At 50.9% G+C, this 18,183-nt stretch overlaps 1 protein-coding gene across 5 annotated transcripts in view; it reads left to right on the top strand.

The window, feature by feature from the left end:
• Nucleotides 1-18,183, top strand: part of LOC138748800 (nck-associated protein 1-like) — a 70,194-nt gene that overhangs the window by 18,966 nt on the left and 33,045 nt on the right. For 4 of the 5 annotated variants that reach the window (XM_069909565.1, XM_069909566.1, XM_069909564.1 and 1 more), the window contains 8 exons: nt 4,778-4,888; nt 8,055-8,141; nt 12,667-12,723; nt 13,716-13,858; nt 14,177-14,267; nt 15,232-15,369; nt 16,052-16,100; nt 17,649-17,805. In XM_069909565.1, coding sequence (XP_069765666.1) covers nt 4,778-4,888; nt 8,055-8,141; nt 12,667-12,723; nt 13,716-13,858; nt 14,177-14,267; nt 15,232-15,369; nt 16,052-16,100; nt 17,649-17,805 — 833 coding nt within the window. Of the gene's footprint in view, nt 1-681; nt 831-4,777; nt 4,889-8,054; nt 8,142-12,666; nt 12,724-13,715; nt 13,859-14,176; nt 14,268-15,231; nt 15,370-16,051; nt 16,101-17,648; nt 17,806-18,183 lie in introns of those variants that run through there. The other variant, XM_069909568.1, reaches the window with a different exon arrangement.

Genomic DNA, 18,183 nt, shown 5'->3' with positions numbered 1-18,183 from the left:
TTGGGGAGTGAGGGTGTCTGCTCCCTCCCCAAAGCTCAGTATTATTGTCAGAGTACATACATGACATCACATAGAACCCTGAGATTCTTTTTCCAGTGGATGAGGCAGAATTTCTACTTAATGGTAGTACAAAACACTACTCAAAAAAGATGCATAAAATATAAACAAACTGCAATACAGGTAAAAAAAATAGCTAATCGTTAATAAATAATGTGTAGAGTCCTTAAAGGAGTCCCTGACTGAGTGTCGTTGAGGAGTCTGATGGTGGAGAGGGAGCAGCTATCCCTGAACCTGGTGGTGAGAGTCTTGTGGCACCAATTCCTCTTTCCTGATGGCAGCAGCGAGGACAGAGCGCGTGCTGGGTGGTGTGGATCCCTAGCAGTATTCCCTGGAGATGTTCTCATTGGTGGGGAGGGTTTGGCCTGTAAGGTTCTGGGCTGTGTCCACGACCTTCTGCAGGGCTTTCCACTCAGAGGTATTGGTGTCCCTGTACCAGACTGTGATGTTACCAGACTGAGCACACTCTCCACCATACCTCTGAGGAAGTTTGTCAAGATTTTCAATGTCATGCCAAACCTCCACCAACTCCGTCTTCCACATGCTCGAACTCCCAGCCCCCGCTGTCCCTGATCTCAGAGCAGGGGTGGGGATCGGGTATGCTGGAGGAAGGGGGAGGGGCGGAGGAAGTGGCTTGTGGAGGAAGGGCTGTGTGAGGCTTGGCTGACGGGCAGGCGATGTCTCGAGTGCTGCAGCTCAAGTTTGCCGAGAGGCTCTCCATCCTGAATGACCGGGGAAAGGGCACGCTTGTCCGGATCTACAACATCAAAAAGGTGAGTGGAGGGAGCTTGGGAAAATTCAGGAGTCACCCTTGTTCATCAGGACGGGGGCAGGCCATTGGCTCCATCGATTCTGCCCCCTATTTGCTGAGGTCATGGCAGATGTGCTGGGGAACCTGTCTTGTCCCCGTCCCCCTTTACCCCATCCTGCGTAAGTCTCTGTCGCAAACACAGTGAACAAGGCCCAGTTATTCCAGTCTCGCGATAACTCAACTTCCCCAATCGGTGTGTGTGCATGAGTGTGTTATCAGCGTCTGAGTGAGTGCAAATCTGGTTGTTCGATAGTGTACGAGGTTGTGACTTAGTGTGAGTGTATGAATGTGCCTCTGAGTGTATCGTGTTGAGTGAGTGTGGCGGGAGGGTGTTCCTGTTGCTCGTGGTGGGGTGGGGGGGGGTTGTTTCAAAACCACCCTTCCAGCTGGCCCTGGAGATGCAGGTCCACTTCCTGTTTGCTCTCTCTGCGAGCTGCTTGCTTGAGCAGAGTTCTGCTCAGACCATCGGCACGGAGGACAGGAAACGCTGCCTCCAGCGGAAAGGTGGGGGTTTGAGCAAGATGCAACCTCCCCCCACCCCCTCGGCCACTCCTCTCCAGAGCCCCAATGAGTGGGGAGGGGCAGCACAGAGTTGTGGGTGGGTGTCTGAGGTGCACAACAGGCTGCAGATGTTGGAATCTCCAGCAACCCCACAATCTGCTGGAGGAAGGGGAGAAAGGAATGATCCTGGTTTCACTGGGGCAGGCCAATTGGCCCATCAAGTCTGTACCCCATCCAATGAGTCATGGTTGATCTGCTGGGGATGCAGCTCCACTTTGCCTTTCCCCCTTCACCCCCTCCTGGGTATATCTGTCTCCCTGGGTTTGAAACACATTGAACAAGGAGCCTCAACTTCTTCCTGGGGCAAAAAGATTCATGTTATACAGATGCTCCAAAATTCTCACTTGTTTCAGCTGAACAGGTCATTGGTTTAAAAAAAGGTGACAGTCGTGTCATTAATTATCCCTTTCATATCAACATTAATACGAAAAAGATCATAAGTACCTCTTCTTACCCAGCTAGATCCATCCCTGACTTCAACCTCCCCAGCAATGCAGCCATCTATGAGGCGCTGCAGAGGACCCCCATCACCCTGGTCGCCGCCTCTTCCCACTGCTCCCTTTGGACAGAAGCCTGAAGACCAGCCCCTCTCGGCTCAAGAACAGTTTCTTTCCAATGGCTGTCAGGTTCTTGAAGCTCCCTTGTTACACTGATCAGGGATTGTGGCCACTCCACAACAGGACTATCTGCACCTCTGTAACCACATTTTACACTTTAGTAATTGAATGTTTAATTTATAGCATACCATGATTTTTTGCAATGCATCTGTTGGTCTGCAGCAACGCTGTGTATAACTGAACTCTTTCATTACAAGGTGCTGGTCAGACCATATATGGAGAACTTCAAGCAATTTTGGGCCTCATATCTAAGGAAGGATGTGCTGGTGTCAGAGAGGGTCCAGAGAAGGTTTACGAGGATGATCCCAGGGATAAGAGGGTTAACGTACAAGGAGCGTTTGACGGCTCAGGGCTGGACTCGCTGGAGTTTAGGAGGATGACAGGTTCTCTTTAGTCCTTTTTCCACTGACATCCCAGTTAATTGGCCGTGCAGCATCCTGGGATAGGAACTTGTTTGTTGTTTCCATTGGGCCACCTTTAACTAGGACACTGACTGCTTTTCCACTGAACACACTCCTTCTCTGGGATTGGAGAGTCCACCTTCAACTGGAAACAGGTGACTTTCTGCTGTCCTTTTTCCACTGGTTTAATCGGCCAGTGTCAACTAGCTGGGGATTGATGGCCTCAACCCCTACTCACATTCCCGGCGTGAAATGATGTCATTTGACACCAACATTTGGACAGTGTTCCTTTTCTACTGGACCCTGTCCCAGTTAATTTCCTGTTAATTCCTGGGACAATGTGCCAGTAGAAAAAGGGACTGTAGAAACCTGAATATTGAAAGGGCAGGACAGGGTGGAGAGGGAGAGGATGTTTCTTGGTGTGGGTGGAGGAAGGGGGAAGTGTGGGACCAGAGGGCTCAGGATAAAGTAGGTCCAGAGGGCAATGGGTCGATGGGATTCATTACCACAGACAACGACTGAAACCATCATGGGGGTTTTTAAACGGAGTTTGACAAGTCCTCAATCAGTGAGGTTGCAAAGGTCACAGGATCATTGGGATGGGTCAAAGGCCAGGGGGAGGCAGGAGAACAGAGTTGAGAGGAAACATGGCAGCCATGATTGGCATGGGCTAGCAGATCAAAAGGACGAGTGGCCTGATTCTGGCCCTGGGATGGGGTTCCAATGACCACTCCTCCCCCCACCTCAGTCCAAGCAACTCCGTCTCTGGAACCATGAATGGCATCCTTATCACTGGGACCCACCTCCAGGGACCTCCAATCAGCTACGATCTCTGACCTTCACCCCCCCCCTGTGGTGATGTCACTGAGACATCACCTGAAGGACATCCAATCAGTACTGTCTCTTGGCTCTGCCTTCATTATGTAATGATGCCAACGGGACCCACTCCCAGCAACATCCAATCACAGTCATTGAGCCATCAGCCCCGCCCTATGGTGGGATGGATAGACACATTCACTGTCAAGTTCACCCCAGCCTATCCATGACCACATGGCTGGACTTCAGGGATCTTAGACCAGGAGAAGGCCTTCAACCCTATATCGCACAAGTAGGTGATGGACATGCTCCCAAAATGGGCTTTGGGGAGGGAATCCAGAATTGGATTAAACTGTTCTACATGGACATCCATATCACAGTCCAGATCAATGTGTAGGAAACAGATAGCTTCCCCATCAAGTCTGGAGTGAGGCAAGGTTGCCCTCTCTCCCCAGTCTTATTTGTGTGCCACACAGAGCCTTTTGCTGTATCCATCAGGAAGGATGAGGGCATGAAGACTGACGATACCAGTCGCCCAGGTCAAGGCCTCCCTGTACATGGACAACGTCACTGTCTTCTGTTTGGACGTGATTGATCAGCATCTGTGGCCAATTTGAGTCTGCGTCAGGCACCAGGTTAAACTGGAACAAGAGCAAAGCAATGCTCTTCATTAACTGGCCCAACCCTTGGTGGTCAGATCTGGTTTGGAGAGGCCAAGTGTACAACAAGAATTGGTCTGAGTGGATTGCAAAAGTACCAAAAATTGGGTCTGTGAGTGCGGGGCTCCCTCTCAATAACAGGGAAGAACCTCATTATCAGGTACGAGGTACTGCTGTTTGTGGCACAGGTGTGGCCCATTCCCCCATACCTCTTCCCTAGGGGAACACCAGAGCAGTCTTCCCATTCATATGAGGATCCAAGATAGAAAGGGTCGCCAAGTACAAGTTGCCAGACAGTTGGGGCAAGGGTGTACCCAATGTGGCACTCATCTTGACCACCATCATGTGTGCCTTCATCAGGCTATGTGTGGAACCAAAGACCAAGGGCACCAAGTGCCGATCTGTGCTGTCCCAGGTGTTGTGAAGGATGGGCCTGGCCCCATTGCTGCACCATGTCCCAGTCTGCTGAACTTTGCCACACCATCTCCTTCGTGGAAAAGCTTTTACAGACAAAAACCTTCGACCACAAGGCAGTGGTCAGCACGGAGAATCCTGCAGACACTAGGAGACAAGGTCTCAATGGACACAGTGGGGTGGTCCATGTCTTCTGGCAGAATGCCTCATCTAACAAGCACGAGCACTTGGAATAGTTTCCTTTTTGTAAATAATTTATTATGAATAAAGTCTACCTTTGGATTGAAGAATTCTGAGGACTCGAGGATGCCATTGGCATTCCGAAATAGTTGGTATACCCTGCACTGACGGTGGGAGTGGAGCCTCTGTTGTGGCCGGTCAGTCCACCGATATTTTGTCACAGGTTTCATCAGGAATCTCTCCTTTTTCTCCCTCTGACAGACATGCTCGGAACCCCAGACGAAGCTTCCGTATCTGACGGAGAAAACCATGGAACCTGCCATCAAATACATCAGCAGGAAATTCCCAACCATCGATCTCCGAACCCACAGCGTGAGTGATCCAGTCCTGGCTCTGGAACCCCCACTACCACCCTATACCTTCCTTGCCCTCTACATCCCCAGTGAAGGCCAGCTCAACCTATCCTCTGTAACCCCTTCTGAAACACATTGAATGAGGAGCCTGGGCAGAGAATTCCTAGATTCACCGCTCTCTGGGATAACTTCCTCCTCATCTCTGTTCTAATTCTCCTTCCCGAATTCTTGAAGTTCAGTCCTCCAAATCTCACTCATCCCTTTCATAATTTATGTGCTTCTATCCGATCCCTCTCAAGTGAGTCAGTCCCACCCCGGTGACAAGCGAAGATGCTCTCTTGGATCTAGTGTTGTGCAATGAGATAGGTAGAGTAAATTATGTAATAGCTAGAGACCATCTGGGAAATAGCGCTCATAGTACGATTGAATTTCTCATTCAGATGGAAGGGGAAATAGTTAGATCTAAAACTAATATATTATGCTTCAACAGGGATGACTACCATAGGATGAGGGAGGAATTGGGCAGAGTGGGCTGGGAGGAATTGGGCAGAGTGGGCTGGGAGCACAGGCTAATTGATGAAACAGTTGAGGAACAGTGGAAGATATTCAAAGAAATATTTTGTAATGCTCAACAAAAAGATATTCCGGTCAGGAAAAGGGGCAGCAAGGGAGGGAAAAATCAACCGTGGTTATGAAAGGAAATAAAGGAAAGTATGAAATTGAAGGTGCAGGTGTACAAAGCTGCAAAGAGCAGTGGGAAACTGGAAGATTGGGAAAACTTTAAGGGACAACAAGGAGTTACAAAGCGGGTAATAAGAAATGGGAAAAAGGAATATGAAAGTAAATTGGCAAAAATATAAAAACAGAAAGCAAAAAATTTTATAAATATATAAAACGGAAGAGGGTGGCCAGAGTTAACATAGGACCCTTGGAGGATGAGAAAGGAAAACTGGTAGCAAAAAATGAGGAAATGGCCGAGTCGTTGAACAAATATTTTGTGTCAGTCTTCACGGTGGAAGACACGTCCAGCATGCCCAAGTGCAGAGTCAGTATGCGAATGTTGGGGAGGGCCTTGATAAAATAGTTGTTACAAAGGAAGTAGTGATGGAGAAACTAATGGGACTAAAGCCAGACAAATCACCTGGTCCTGATGATATGCATCCAAGGGTTCTGAAGGAAATGGCAGAAGTTAGAGTTGATGCATTGGTGGTCATAGACCAAAATTCCTTGGATTCTGGGCAGGTCCCGGCAGACTGGAAGGCAGCAAATGTCACGCCACTTTTTAAGAAGGGGTGGAGGCAGAAGACTGGAAATTATCGGCCAATTAGCTTGACGTCTGTAGTTGGAAAAATACTTGAAGCCGTCATTAAAGATGAAATAGTGAAATTTTTGGAACGTAAGGGTCCAATCAGGAAGACGCAGCATGGTTTTAGAAAGGGAAGATCTTGTTTGACAAACTTGTTAGGATTCTTTGAGGATATAATGGGTGCGGTGGATAGAGGGGAACAGGTTGATGTTGTATATTTGGATTTCCAGAAAGCGTTTGATAAGGTGCTGCACAAGAGACTATCAGTAAGTTACAGGAAAGTGGAGTCCGGGGAAGTCTATTGGCCTGGATTGAAAATTGGTTGTCTGACAGGAGGCAGAGAGTCGGGATAAATGGGAGTTTTTCAGATTGGGAGAGAGTGGTAAGTGGGGTGTCGCAGGGGTCGGTGTTAGGCCCACTACTGTTCATCATTTACATTGATGACTTGGAGGAGGGGACAAAATGTGGTGTCGCCAAGTTTGCGGATGACACCAAATTGAGTGGAAGAGCAAATTGTAATGAGGATGTGGAGAGTCTGCCGAGGGATAGAGTTAAACTGGATGAGTGGGCAAAGGTCTGGCAGATGGAGTACAATGTTAGTCAGTGTGAGGTGATCCACTTTGGCAAGAAAAATAAAAGAGCTGAATATTGTATAAAGGGTGAAAACTACAGCATGCTGTTGTGCAGAGGGATTTGGGAGGGCTTGTGCATGAATCGCAAAAAGTTAGGTTGCAGGTGCAGCAGGTTATTAAGAAGGCAAATGGAATGTTGGCCTTCATCGCTAGAGGAATTGAATTCAGGAGTAGGGAGGTCATGTTGCAACTGTACAAGGTACTGGTGAGACCGCACCTGGAGTACTGGGTCCAGTTCTAGTCTCCATATTTGAGGAAGGATATACTGGCTTTGGAGACGGTCCAGAGGAGGTTGACTAGGTTGATCCCTGGGATGAAGGGGTTGACTTATGATGAAAGATTAAATCGTCTAGGATTGTATTCGCTCGAGTTCAGAAGAATGAGAGGAGATCTTATAGAAACATATAGGATTATGAAGGGTATGGATAGGATAGATGTAGGAAGTTTTTGTGAGCGGGCCAGGGAAACTAAAACGAGAGAACACAGTCTCAAGATTCGGGGGAGTAGATTTAGGACAGAGATGAGGAAAAATAGTTTTTCCCAGAGAGTAGTGAATGTTTGGAATTCTCTAACCAGGGAAGTGGTTGAGGCTGCTTCATTAAACATATTTAAAATTCGGGTAGATAAATTTTTACATGATGGAGGAATTAGGGGATATGGGGAGAAGGCAGGTAGGTGGAGTTAGGTCATAAATTAGATCAGCCATGATCGTATTGAATGGCGGAGCAGGCTCGATGGGCCATATTTGGGCCTAGTCCTCTTCCTACTTCCAATGTTGCTATGACTCAATCAACCTGGTGAACCTTCTCTGCACTGCCTCCAAAGCCAGTCATTCCTGCCTCTGTGCCCTCCCTAATGCACACAATGTTCCAAGTGTGGCCCCACCAATGTCTGTTACAATTCCAACATGACGTCCCAATGCTCATTTGCAGTAATCCTCCTGTGCACTGCCTCCAAAGCCAGTCCAGCCTTCATCCAGTAATGCCAAAACATGAAGCAGTGTTTCAGGAGCGGCCTCACCAGTACCTTGTCCAGTTGCAGCAGAGCCTCGCTGCTCTTAAATCCAACCCCTCCAGCAATGAAGGTCCGTTGTTTCCCCCCCCCCCCACCTCCCCTGCATACCCCCTCTCTCTGTCCCACTCTCCCAAATCTTGTGCCAAGAGTTGTGGGCCAGCATCGACGAGGGGGCGGGAAGTGGACGAGCCGTCTATGTGACAACTTCCTCTGTTTCCCGTTGACATTATCAGCTGAGCAGCATTCAGAAGGAGAAGTCCGATGTGCTGAGGAACCTGAACAGCTACTACCAGACATTTGTGGAGGTGCTGGAACTCCGGGTGAGTCTGGGCATCAAATCCACACGGGCTGCAGGCAAACCTGACCCTCTGAGGCACGGCTGTGGAGGTAGGGTGGTTTTGAGGAGCTTATTGTCATGTACACTGTACGGTGTGCAGATACCGCACAACTCCTCCTTGCTGCAGTCCAACAGAAAGCAAGGACTCCAATTTCACCAGGATGTTGCCTGATGGGTTGGACGTGTCTGATGACGAAAGGTTGAGCGAGCAGGGCTTTTCCCTTTGGAGCAACTTAGGGCTAGAAATATCTCCATAAAGATGATGAGAGGCTTGAACAAGGTGGACAGCTCACCCAGGGCAGTAATGGTTCATTCCAGGAAGGATATGGACATGATGGAGAGGATGCAGAGGAGATTTACCAGGATTGGAGAGTGTGTCTTATGAAGCAAGGTTAACAGAGCTGGGGATTTTCTCTTCAGAGTGAAGAAGGATGAAAGGAGACTTCATGGAATTTAATTTTTTTTTAAACATTTTAAATTATACATGCAGCACTGTTACAAACCAATTCGGCCACCCAATTACAGTACGTTATTGAAGGGTGGGAGGAAACCGGAGCCCCCAGAGGAAAACACGCAGGCACGGGGAGAACGTACAAACTCCTTACAGACAGTGCGGGATTTGAATCCAGGTCCGGTCCTGATCGTTGTGTTAACCTCTGCACCAAACATGCCGCCCTATACAAAATGACGAGGGGCATGGATAAGGTGGATAGTCAGCACATTTAACCCGGGCAACAGAAGGAAAGACTAGGGGAGATCTGTACAAGGTGAGGGTAAGGCTTTTCACACGAACGCTGGTGGGCGCCTGGAATGCATTGCTGTGGATGGTGGTGGAGGCTGGAGCAACAGAGACATTTAAAAAACTCTCAGATGGAAGAAAAGTGGAGGGCTCTGGGCTGTAAGGGAAGGAGGGGGGGATTGATGAAGTATATTTCCAGAGGTCAGCAAAGGGCCTGCACTGTGCTGCTCTACGTTCTTAGTTTCTTTTTATTTAATTAAAAAGACATTAAATAAGGTCAGATCAATAATTAAATATTCAAAATAACCAGAATTCAAGACAGAAAGTGTGTAACTCTGGTGCAAACGGTGCTTTCGTGTTATGGGAGCCGTACCTGATCAGTGCAACGTGGGAGGTTCAAGAGCCTGATAGGTGTTGGAAAGAAACTGTTTTTGACCCTGGAGATGCTGGTCTTCAAGCATCTGGACCTTCTACCTGGAGGTTGCAGTGAGAAGAGGTTGTGACTAGAGGGAAGGGATAAAAATAACAAACTCTATGAGAAGTTTGTGTGGAATTAACAAATACAAACTGTTAAATAATGTTGATAATTATATTGACAGTTTGAGTGGAAAAACTATAAATACAATATTTTAAAAAGAGGTTTTGACCAGGGTGATGGGGCCCTCTATGACGTTGGCTGCCTCCTTGAGACAGTACCTCACACAGATGTCTGCAGTGGATGGGAGGTCCAGACCTGTGATGGTATAAACGGATGAACAGAAGTGTGTGAAAGAGAAGGAAAACTGAACAAATGTGAACAGCCTAATCTGGCCGATTGCATTGATGGAGGGAGAGTATGTTCTCCCCTCACTGATGCCCAGACAAGAGAGTTGAACACCTCACCCCTGGGCCACTCTGTCCTGCGAGCCTGTTCCCCGCTTGATGAGATCACGGCTGATCTGCCAAGACCTCTGCTCCACTTCCCGGCTTTTTCTTCATCCCCTTCTGGGCAAAACTCTGTCCCCCTGGATCTTTTAACTACTCACATTAACCATCTGAGATTCATAGCCATTTATTTATAGATGAATACTTGTCCTGCAAAAATATTGTCTGATTGTGTGTCTGCATGTTTTGCACCGAGGACCGGAGAACGCTGTTTCGTTGGGTGGTCCTTGTGCAATCAGATGGCAATAAACTTGACATTAACACTTTGAATGAGGTCGCTTTTACTGCTTCCCTGGGCAGAGAATTCCCCAGATTCACCACTTTCTGGCAGAAGTAATTCCTCTTCATCTCTGTCCTAAATCTAATCCCTGAACCCTGATGCCCTGACCCCCAGTTCCAGTTCCAACGACCAGCTGAAGGTCAGTCCCTGAAGCAACAAAGAGCCGTGTCCCATTTCCTGATCTCCTGCCAGTGGGAACAACTTTCATGCCTCGATCATCTCCACCCCTTCCATTGTTTGATATGTCTCCTCAAAGTCCTGGCCTCATTCTTCTCGATTCCAGCGAGTGCAGACTCGACCCCTCCTCGCCTGGATTTCTGAGAGTTTCTGGAGCCTGAGGTCAACACTGATGTCAAGATTGAAGCAAAAAGGAAGAACAGGACAGGAAGTGGAGATGGAGAGAGAACAGGAAATGAGTAGCAAAGGCATGGTGAAGCAGGGACAGAACAGAATGCTCCGCGCATCGGTCTGTTCCTGCCTGGACGGGCTGGACTTCAGGCCTCTGCTTCTGACAGGAGCAGAGGAATGGGGTCCATCATCATCCTCGTAAAACACCACGAAATGCTGGAGGAATTCGGCTGGTCTCTCAGCGTCCATAGGAGGTAACGATATATAACCGTCGTCTCGGACCTGAGGCCTTTAAAGAAGGTTTTTATTTATTTTATATATATCTACCTCCAATCGACGCTGTGAGACCGGCCGAGTTCCTCCAGCATTTTTCTTCCTACAATCACAGCGTCTACAGACTTTCGTGTTTCACTCCTTTATGACGCCAGCTCCCTCCCCCGTGAGGCCAGTGGCAGCTTTGTGGTCTCTGCTTCAGGCCCTTTGCTGCCCCCCCACCATCTAGTTGACAATGAACCCATTTGGTGGCCTTTAGAACGTGGAGCCACAGAGTAGGCATCGGCCCCGTGTCTGTGCCGTACACCCTGTCTACAGTGGGTGGGAGGCCAGAGCCTGATTTTGTTGCTTTTTTTAAACAAGTGCCTGTTCGCTGGCAGCAAGCGATAATCTTGTTGCATCTGTACATGGTGCAGTGTGTCTGATGTGAGCACCTCAGCATCAACTGTGAACATTTACTGATCTGTCTGGCCTTCTCCTCCCTCTTCCTTTCCCACCACGGAGTGTCTCTGTTTCCTTGGCTCATTCTGTGGAGGGAATAGAGGGGCATGGGAGGAGAGGGGATGGGAGAGAGGGGATGGGAAACACAGTTAGTGTGGTTAGTGCAACGTCTTCACAGCGCCAGCGTTCGGGACCAGGGTTCGAATCCCGCGCGGTCTGTAAGGAGTTTGTACGTTCTTCCCGTGTCCGCAAGGGTTTTCCCTGAGGGCTCTGGTCTCCTCCCATTGTTCGAAACTTATCAGGAGTACAGGTTAATGGGGTGTAAATTGAGCAGCACGGACGCGTGAGCCAAAATGGCCTGTTATTGTGCTGTATGTCTAAATTTAAAAAAAGGTGGAAGGGGATAAATGAGGATGGGAAAGGGGTGGGAGGGATTTAGGGGAGGAGATGGAGGGATTTGGGGGAGGAGATGAGATGATAGGATAAGGAACTAACGCAGGAAGACGTGTGGTTGGGTGCTGACGAGCTGGAGCTGTGGGGCTAGTGTCCTGATCTGGAACACTTTAACACTCAGGACCTGTCAATTTGGAGGCACATTGTCCCAAGTTGGAAGTTGATTCTTCATGTGTCTGATGGGCATTTTGGGATTGTACCTGGGTTCATATCCAGATCAGGTCTGGGTGGGGGGGAAATGTTAGGGGGTTTAATCTCTGGCCCCAACTGGGAGTGTTGATGGTCGCAGAAGCGGGGGGGGGGGGGTGGCTTGAGGAACGAAAGCAGGCCCCAGCCCTCATTCTCCCAACACCCCCACTCTCCAAGGAGGCTGAGGAGATTCTGCCTGTCTGCAGAGACTCCATTGAAGATCTCCCACTGTTTTGTGGAAGTCCACCGACTGGCTGGGAATGCCCAAGAATGCAGAAAATTCCAGAAAGGAACAAATCCTCCACTGGCTCCCACCTCCTGCCTGTTGCAGTCATCTGCGTGAGACGCTGCCTCAAGAAGGCAACCAACATCATGAAGGACCCCCATCACCCTGGTCACAACCTCTTCTCACCACTCCCTTCGGGCAGAAGGTCCAGAAGCCTGAATACCAGAACCTCTAAGTTCTGGAACAGTTTCTTTCCAACAGCCATCAGGCTCTTGAATCTCAACCCCAAAACGTTATCTTTGGACACTGTTTGACCTGAGTTTCTCCAGCGTTATGTTTTTATTTCAACCTCGGTGTCTGCAAATTTTCGTGTTTTACATCAGCCTCTTGAACCTCACCTCATTACTCGTTACTCAGGGACTACTCCAACAAAAGGACAATCTGTACTTATGTATAGCCACTTTCTTACATGAGGATAACTGAATATTTATGATCTCTTAATTGAATTAGTTTACTGCTTGGAATTTTCGTCACCAGTATTGTTAGGGCTGCAGCATGAAAATTTCAGACTCTCTGTAGCCTCTGTATGATGATGAACCACTTCTCACCGAGTCCTGTTGTGTTTGTGTCCCCAGGACAACGTGTATGAGCTACTGAACACCATGGATACCTGTCAGATATCCTTGGACATTGTAAGTTCCCTTGAGTGTGACCAGATACCTCAAACACCTGAGGGCAGGGGGCATACAGAGATACAAGGCCATCGCCTGGAGCGTCACTGGCTCCCAGGGGCACCCTTCCCCACTCTCACCCTAACCCATCCATTCTGAACCCCCTCCCATGAAACCCAGAGGAAACTCAGCTCCTGCTGTGTCTGGGCCCAGTGATGAGGCCATGAGTGTCCTCACTCTAGGGAACCATCCCCTCCTTTCCTGCCTCTCCCCCTACCCCTTTGGTGCCCCTAACCCTCCCCAGCACCCATTCCCAACCCACCCCATCTCCACTGGATTCTCTTCTTCCATACCCCCTGCATCTCTGTTTTCCCCGGTCTCGTGCTCAGATCCCATCACCACAGCCTTTTTCTCACCCTCCTGTGGGAATCATTCCACTCCACCCCAATCCTTGGGGTTTCTTGGCCCCCCCCACCCCTTCTCCCTCCCCATCTATCGCATTTCTCCTCTCCCTGATTCACTGATCCCACACGAGGACTCCGTTCTATCCCTCCCATCCTGTCCTGTTTCCACTGGCTTCCTCTCTCCCCCTCCCCAGTCTCGAGGAAGGGTCTCGGACCATTCTTTCCCCCCCCCAACAAACGCTGCTTGACCCATTGAGTTCGTCCCATGGAGGGTGTTTGTCTCCAGATTGCCGTGTCTGTTTCTCCTCTGCAACACCCTCCCATTTCACGGCCTGGGACCGATTCCATCCAGGCTTGGGGTCTTATCCCCTCAACTGGTTACGCCTCAGTGAAACACTATCTAGCAAAGCAGTTCTTCCTCATCTCCATCTGAACCCTGAGGCCATGTTACTTGCTCACCATCCTCGATCCGGTCCATCCCCCTCATCAACATGAATGTTTCTGGAAGCCCCCTTCATCCCCACGGTTCTTCTGAATTCTCGCTAGAGTGGTCTGGATATCTCAGGTAAAACCCCCCACCCCCCCTCATTAGTGCCTGTCCCCCTTCAGAGTATGAACTATGACCTGACCAAGGGTTACCTCGACCTGGTCACTACCTTCATGTCCCTCGTGTTGCTGATGGCCCGTGTTGACGATCGCAAGGTGCTGGTCGGACTCTACAACTGCGCCTACGAGATGTCCAACGGCACCAGGTACAGGTTGCAGGGAAAAAGCTTGTCGCTGGGGTCCGCACAGTCCCCTCACCCGCCCTCCCCCCAGCTTGCCCCCGCTCCCCCTCACTCTCCCCTTGCCCCCGCTCCCCCTCGTCGCCGCCCCCGCTCCTCCTCCCGCACCTCACCCCCACTCCCCCACCCTTCCCTCCACCTGTTCCCCACCCTGAACTCCCCCTTCCCATTCCTGACCACCCCACCCCCACCTTCCTCTCTCCCCCTCAGTCAACCTCCTTTCCCCCACCCACACTGCTCCGTGAGGACATATCCTGCCCATTAACAGTCTCTCTGTCCCACCAGCGACATGAGTTACTCCCGCCTGGGCCAGATGCTCGTGGACTATGATCATCCACTGAAGAAGCTAACCGAGGAGTTTGAACCCCACTGGAAGGTGAGGCACTCTTGCCCCATCCCGCTGCCAAGCAAGAGGCATCCTACCCCGTCCTTGGTAGTCCGAGGGTGGGAGGGTCACACCCAGACCCACATCTCACCTCACCGATGTTTGCGTGGTTGTGTCCCGGACCAGGCCCAGCTCGTCACTGTCCATGTCACTGAACAGCATGTGTGGGGTTGTGTCTCGGAGCGGCAGGATGAATTGTGAGGGGCGTGGGCACATGTTGGGGATGTGTTGGGGAGCAGCGGGTTGCAGCGTGAAGAACATGGGAATGTGTCGGAAAGTGGAGGGGAGCAGCGTGGGGACGTGTCGCGGAACAGTGGGGTACAGTGTGGGATCATGTCGGTGAGTGGTGGGGACGTGTCGGGGAGAAGCAGGGTGCAGTGTGGGAACGTGTCGTGGAGCGGTGCGGACATGTCAGGGACCAGAGGAATGAAGGCGTGGGGACGTGTCAGAGTGGCGGGGACGCATTGGGGAGCATCGGGGTGAAGCATGGAAATATGTCGATGAGCATCAGGGTGAAGCGTGGGGATGTGTTGGAGACGTGTCAGAGTGGCGGGGACGCGTTGGGGAGCATCGGGGTAAAGCTTGGGAACGTGTTGGTGAGCGTCAGGGTGAAGCGTTGGGATGTGTTGGAGTGGCGGGGACGCATTCGGGAGCGGCGGGGTGAAGCGTGGGAACGTGTCGGTGAGCATCAGGTTGAAGCGTGGGGATGTGTTGGGGATGTGTCAGAGTGGCGGGGACGCATTGGGGAGCGGCGGGGTGAAGCATGGGAACGTGTCGGTGAGCGGAGGGGTGAAGGCGTGGGGATGTGGTTATGTGTCAGGGAGTGGTGGGGACGTCTTGGGGAGCAGCGGGGTGTAGCATGGGGACGTTTCAGGGGTGTGGCAATGTGTTGGGGAGCGGCGGGATGAAGTGAGGGGGAATGTCGTGGATGTTCACTGCCATGGTCTTGTTGCAGCTGCTGATGGACGCTGTGATGTCTCTGCGCGACCTCTTCCCCCGGCGGAATATGGGTGCCCAGCAGTGGCGAGGGGCCCAGTTACTCAGTGTCATCGGCTTTGCCAGCTCCATGCTCAAGCCCACCACGTCCAGCACCGTAAGGCTCAGTGTGTCACCCTTCCTCTGCCGCCCGTGATCTCTCCACCGCCGGTGACCTCTCCTTTGAATCAGTGATCCCCCTCCCCCACAGTATGTCCACGAATATCCCAGTCACAGGGATCGAAGTTTCAGGACAGTAAGGGGGGGGGGGGGGGGGGGGTGGGGATGTCTAGAACAACATTCTCATTCCTGTCGATACCCAGACTTGAGTGTGTCCGAGGGTCTGACTCCTCTCCGTCATGACGGGACGAGGTGGAGATAACTCTCTGCAGGGATGGGATAGGGTGGAGGTGTATCTGTGGTGACGGGACAGGGAGGAGGGGTGTCACCACGTGGATGGGAAAGAGAAGTCTTTCCACAGGGACGGGAAGGAAGTCTCACTGCACAGACGGGGAAGAGAGGTCAGGTCTCTGTGCGGGAACAGGATGTGATAGAGATGTGTCTCTCTGGTGAGAGGGGGAGGTCCTCAGAACATGAAAGCGTTGATGTGTCTTCCCGTGGTTGCCTCGAGGTGCCGGCACAGGAACTGATTCTCTGTTACGTGGATCCCAGGTACCTGAAGGTACAAGTCTAGCTGCTGAACATGGGTCAGTGAATGGTGGGCTCCTATTGAGAGGGCGGTATTGGTTGCCAGTGAGTGGAAGCTGAAGTGATAAGACATTGGTGTGCCTTTGTTGCAGATGCCATGTGAATATCTGTCCTTGGAGGTGATGGAGAAGTGGATTATCAGTAGGTATCTCCAGTGCATACATTTCTGGCCTCTCATGGGAGCAGACAGACATGGGATTTGAATGGTTGGTCTAGCTGTTAGCGCAATGCTGTTACAGCGCCAGTGATCAGGACCCGGGTTCAAAACCCTACGGTGTCTATAAGGAATTTGTACGTTCTCCCCAGGGTTCTGCTTTCCTCCCACCCTTCAGATGGGCTTGGAGAGAGAGGGACAGAATCTGTGTTTGGAGGAGGGGGAAGGTGAACCAGGTAAAACAGATCGGCAGATGGCCGACTCGGAGCTGGCAGATGCATCAACACAGAGAGAGGATCAGTTCCCCGACAGAAGGCAGGGAGGTGGGACAATGGGACCATTGAGGAGGGACAATCCGTGGTGAGGGAGTGCCATAGGGTTGGGTGCTCATCTAGTTTACAGATGACACAACAGTCGTCGGCCTCATCAGCAACAACGCTGAATCGCCCTAGGGAGAAGAGGTGGAAAATCTCGTGATCTGGTCTGAGAGTAATAGTCTCAACATGGGCAAGACAAAGGAGATGTTCGTGGACTTCATGAGGACCAGGAACATCCACCCTCCATTGCACAGCAACAACTCTGTAGTGGAGAGAACTAAGTTCCTTGGAATTCACTTAACTAATGACCTATCATGGACACGCAACATCTCCTCATTTGTCAGGAAGGCCCAACAGCAACTTCACTTCCTGAGAAGACTGAAGTGGGCAAGGCCACCATCATGTCAACCTTCTACAGGAGCTCTGTCAGGAGCGTCCTGGCCAGCTGCATCATGTGTGGGTACAGATGCTGTAGAGAAGTGGATTAGAGGTCCATGAGACCCTTAGGGTCCTAAGGGTGGCAGAGAGAGGATCACTGGAGTCTTCCTACCCCCCCCCCCACCCCATTGACGTGATCTACTGGGATCATTTGGCTGAAGAGGGTGCGCAAAATCATCAAGGACCCCTTCCACCCCCCATCAACAGGGAAGAGATCCAGGAGGATCAGAGCCAGCGCCACCAGGCTGAGGAACTGCTTCTTCCCTCGGGCAGGGAGAATGGTGAACGACCCAAGGAACTGCTCGCACGAAACAATATTTATTGGCATTGATGAAATACTTGTCCTCCATGTGTATAGTTTGTGTGTCTTTTACATTTGGATGTGTGTCTTGTATGATTTGCACCGAGGACCAGAGACACTGTTTTGTCAGGTTGTTCTAGTACAATCGGATGATAATAAACTTGCCTGATATGGACAGGTGAGGAGCATGGGAGAGGGTCTGTCACAGGGAGGAGAATGATGGGAGGTTGACAGACCCCAGATGCTGTCCGACCCACTCACTGACTGCCTGAGATTTCCAGCACCTGCACTCCCTGCTGCGGCCAAATGATCAGCCAGATTGGGAGCTGGCTGGGAAGAGCTGAATGGCCTCTCCTGTCCCTGTGCCCCCTAGTTCTCTGCACACCAGGCGGTGAGCTTGGCTGAAGTGGCCCCAGAGCAGGGCTTTCCCAGAGAGAGTGGGACCACCCCTGACCTGTCACTGCTCTGTTCTGCTGCAGTGGGCTTCTTGCTCTGTCCCAGCGGCCTGAACTCGGAGCGAACGTGCCTGGTGCTGTGGAAGGAGGCAATGCAGTGCAGTCTGTGCATTGAGCTCTTCAGGGACGAAGTCCTGTTCCACCACAAGGCCACAGAGGAGTTGTTCAACAACATGAAGGGGTAAGACAGTATCAGTGACACAGGGCCGTAATTCTCCCTTCTCCCCACACCAGACCCGCCTGCCTGCGTAAGGCCCTTATCCCTGATTCCATCCAATCCATTGATCCAGCTTGCTTCTATCGGTGTCATGGAACCTGCCTGATCCATCTTCTCCGGCTGTCCTTCCCTACTCCCACATCCCTGCCCTGCAGCTCTCATCTCACAGCCTGAATTGGGCAAATCTACCAACCTTCTGCAACTCATCCCCCTCCCTTCCCATCTCCCACCCCCACTGTCCCTCCCACTTACAGAATTATCCCGTTTCTAAAGGAGGCTCACGTCCCTGCCTCCACCACTGTATCCGGCAGCTCATTCCCTGTGCCCACCCCTCTCTAAGTG

Source organism: Narcine bancroftii, chromosome 13 (assembly GCF_036971445.1).
Source record: "Narcine bancroftii isolate sNarBan1 chromosome 13, sNarBan1.hap1, whole genome shotgun sequence".
Classification (NCBI taxonomy): domain Eukaryota; kingdom Metazoa; phylum Chordata; class Chondrichthyes; order Torpediniformes; family Narcinidae; genus Narcine; species Narcine bancroftii.
Note: the sequence above shows the minus strand (reverse complement) of the source record. Positions and strands in the feature narration are given on the sequence as shown.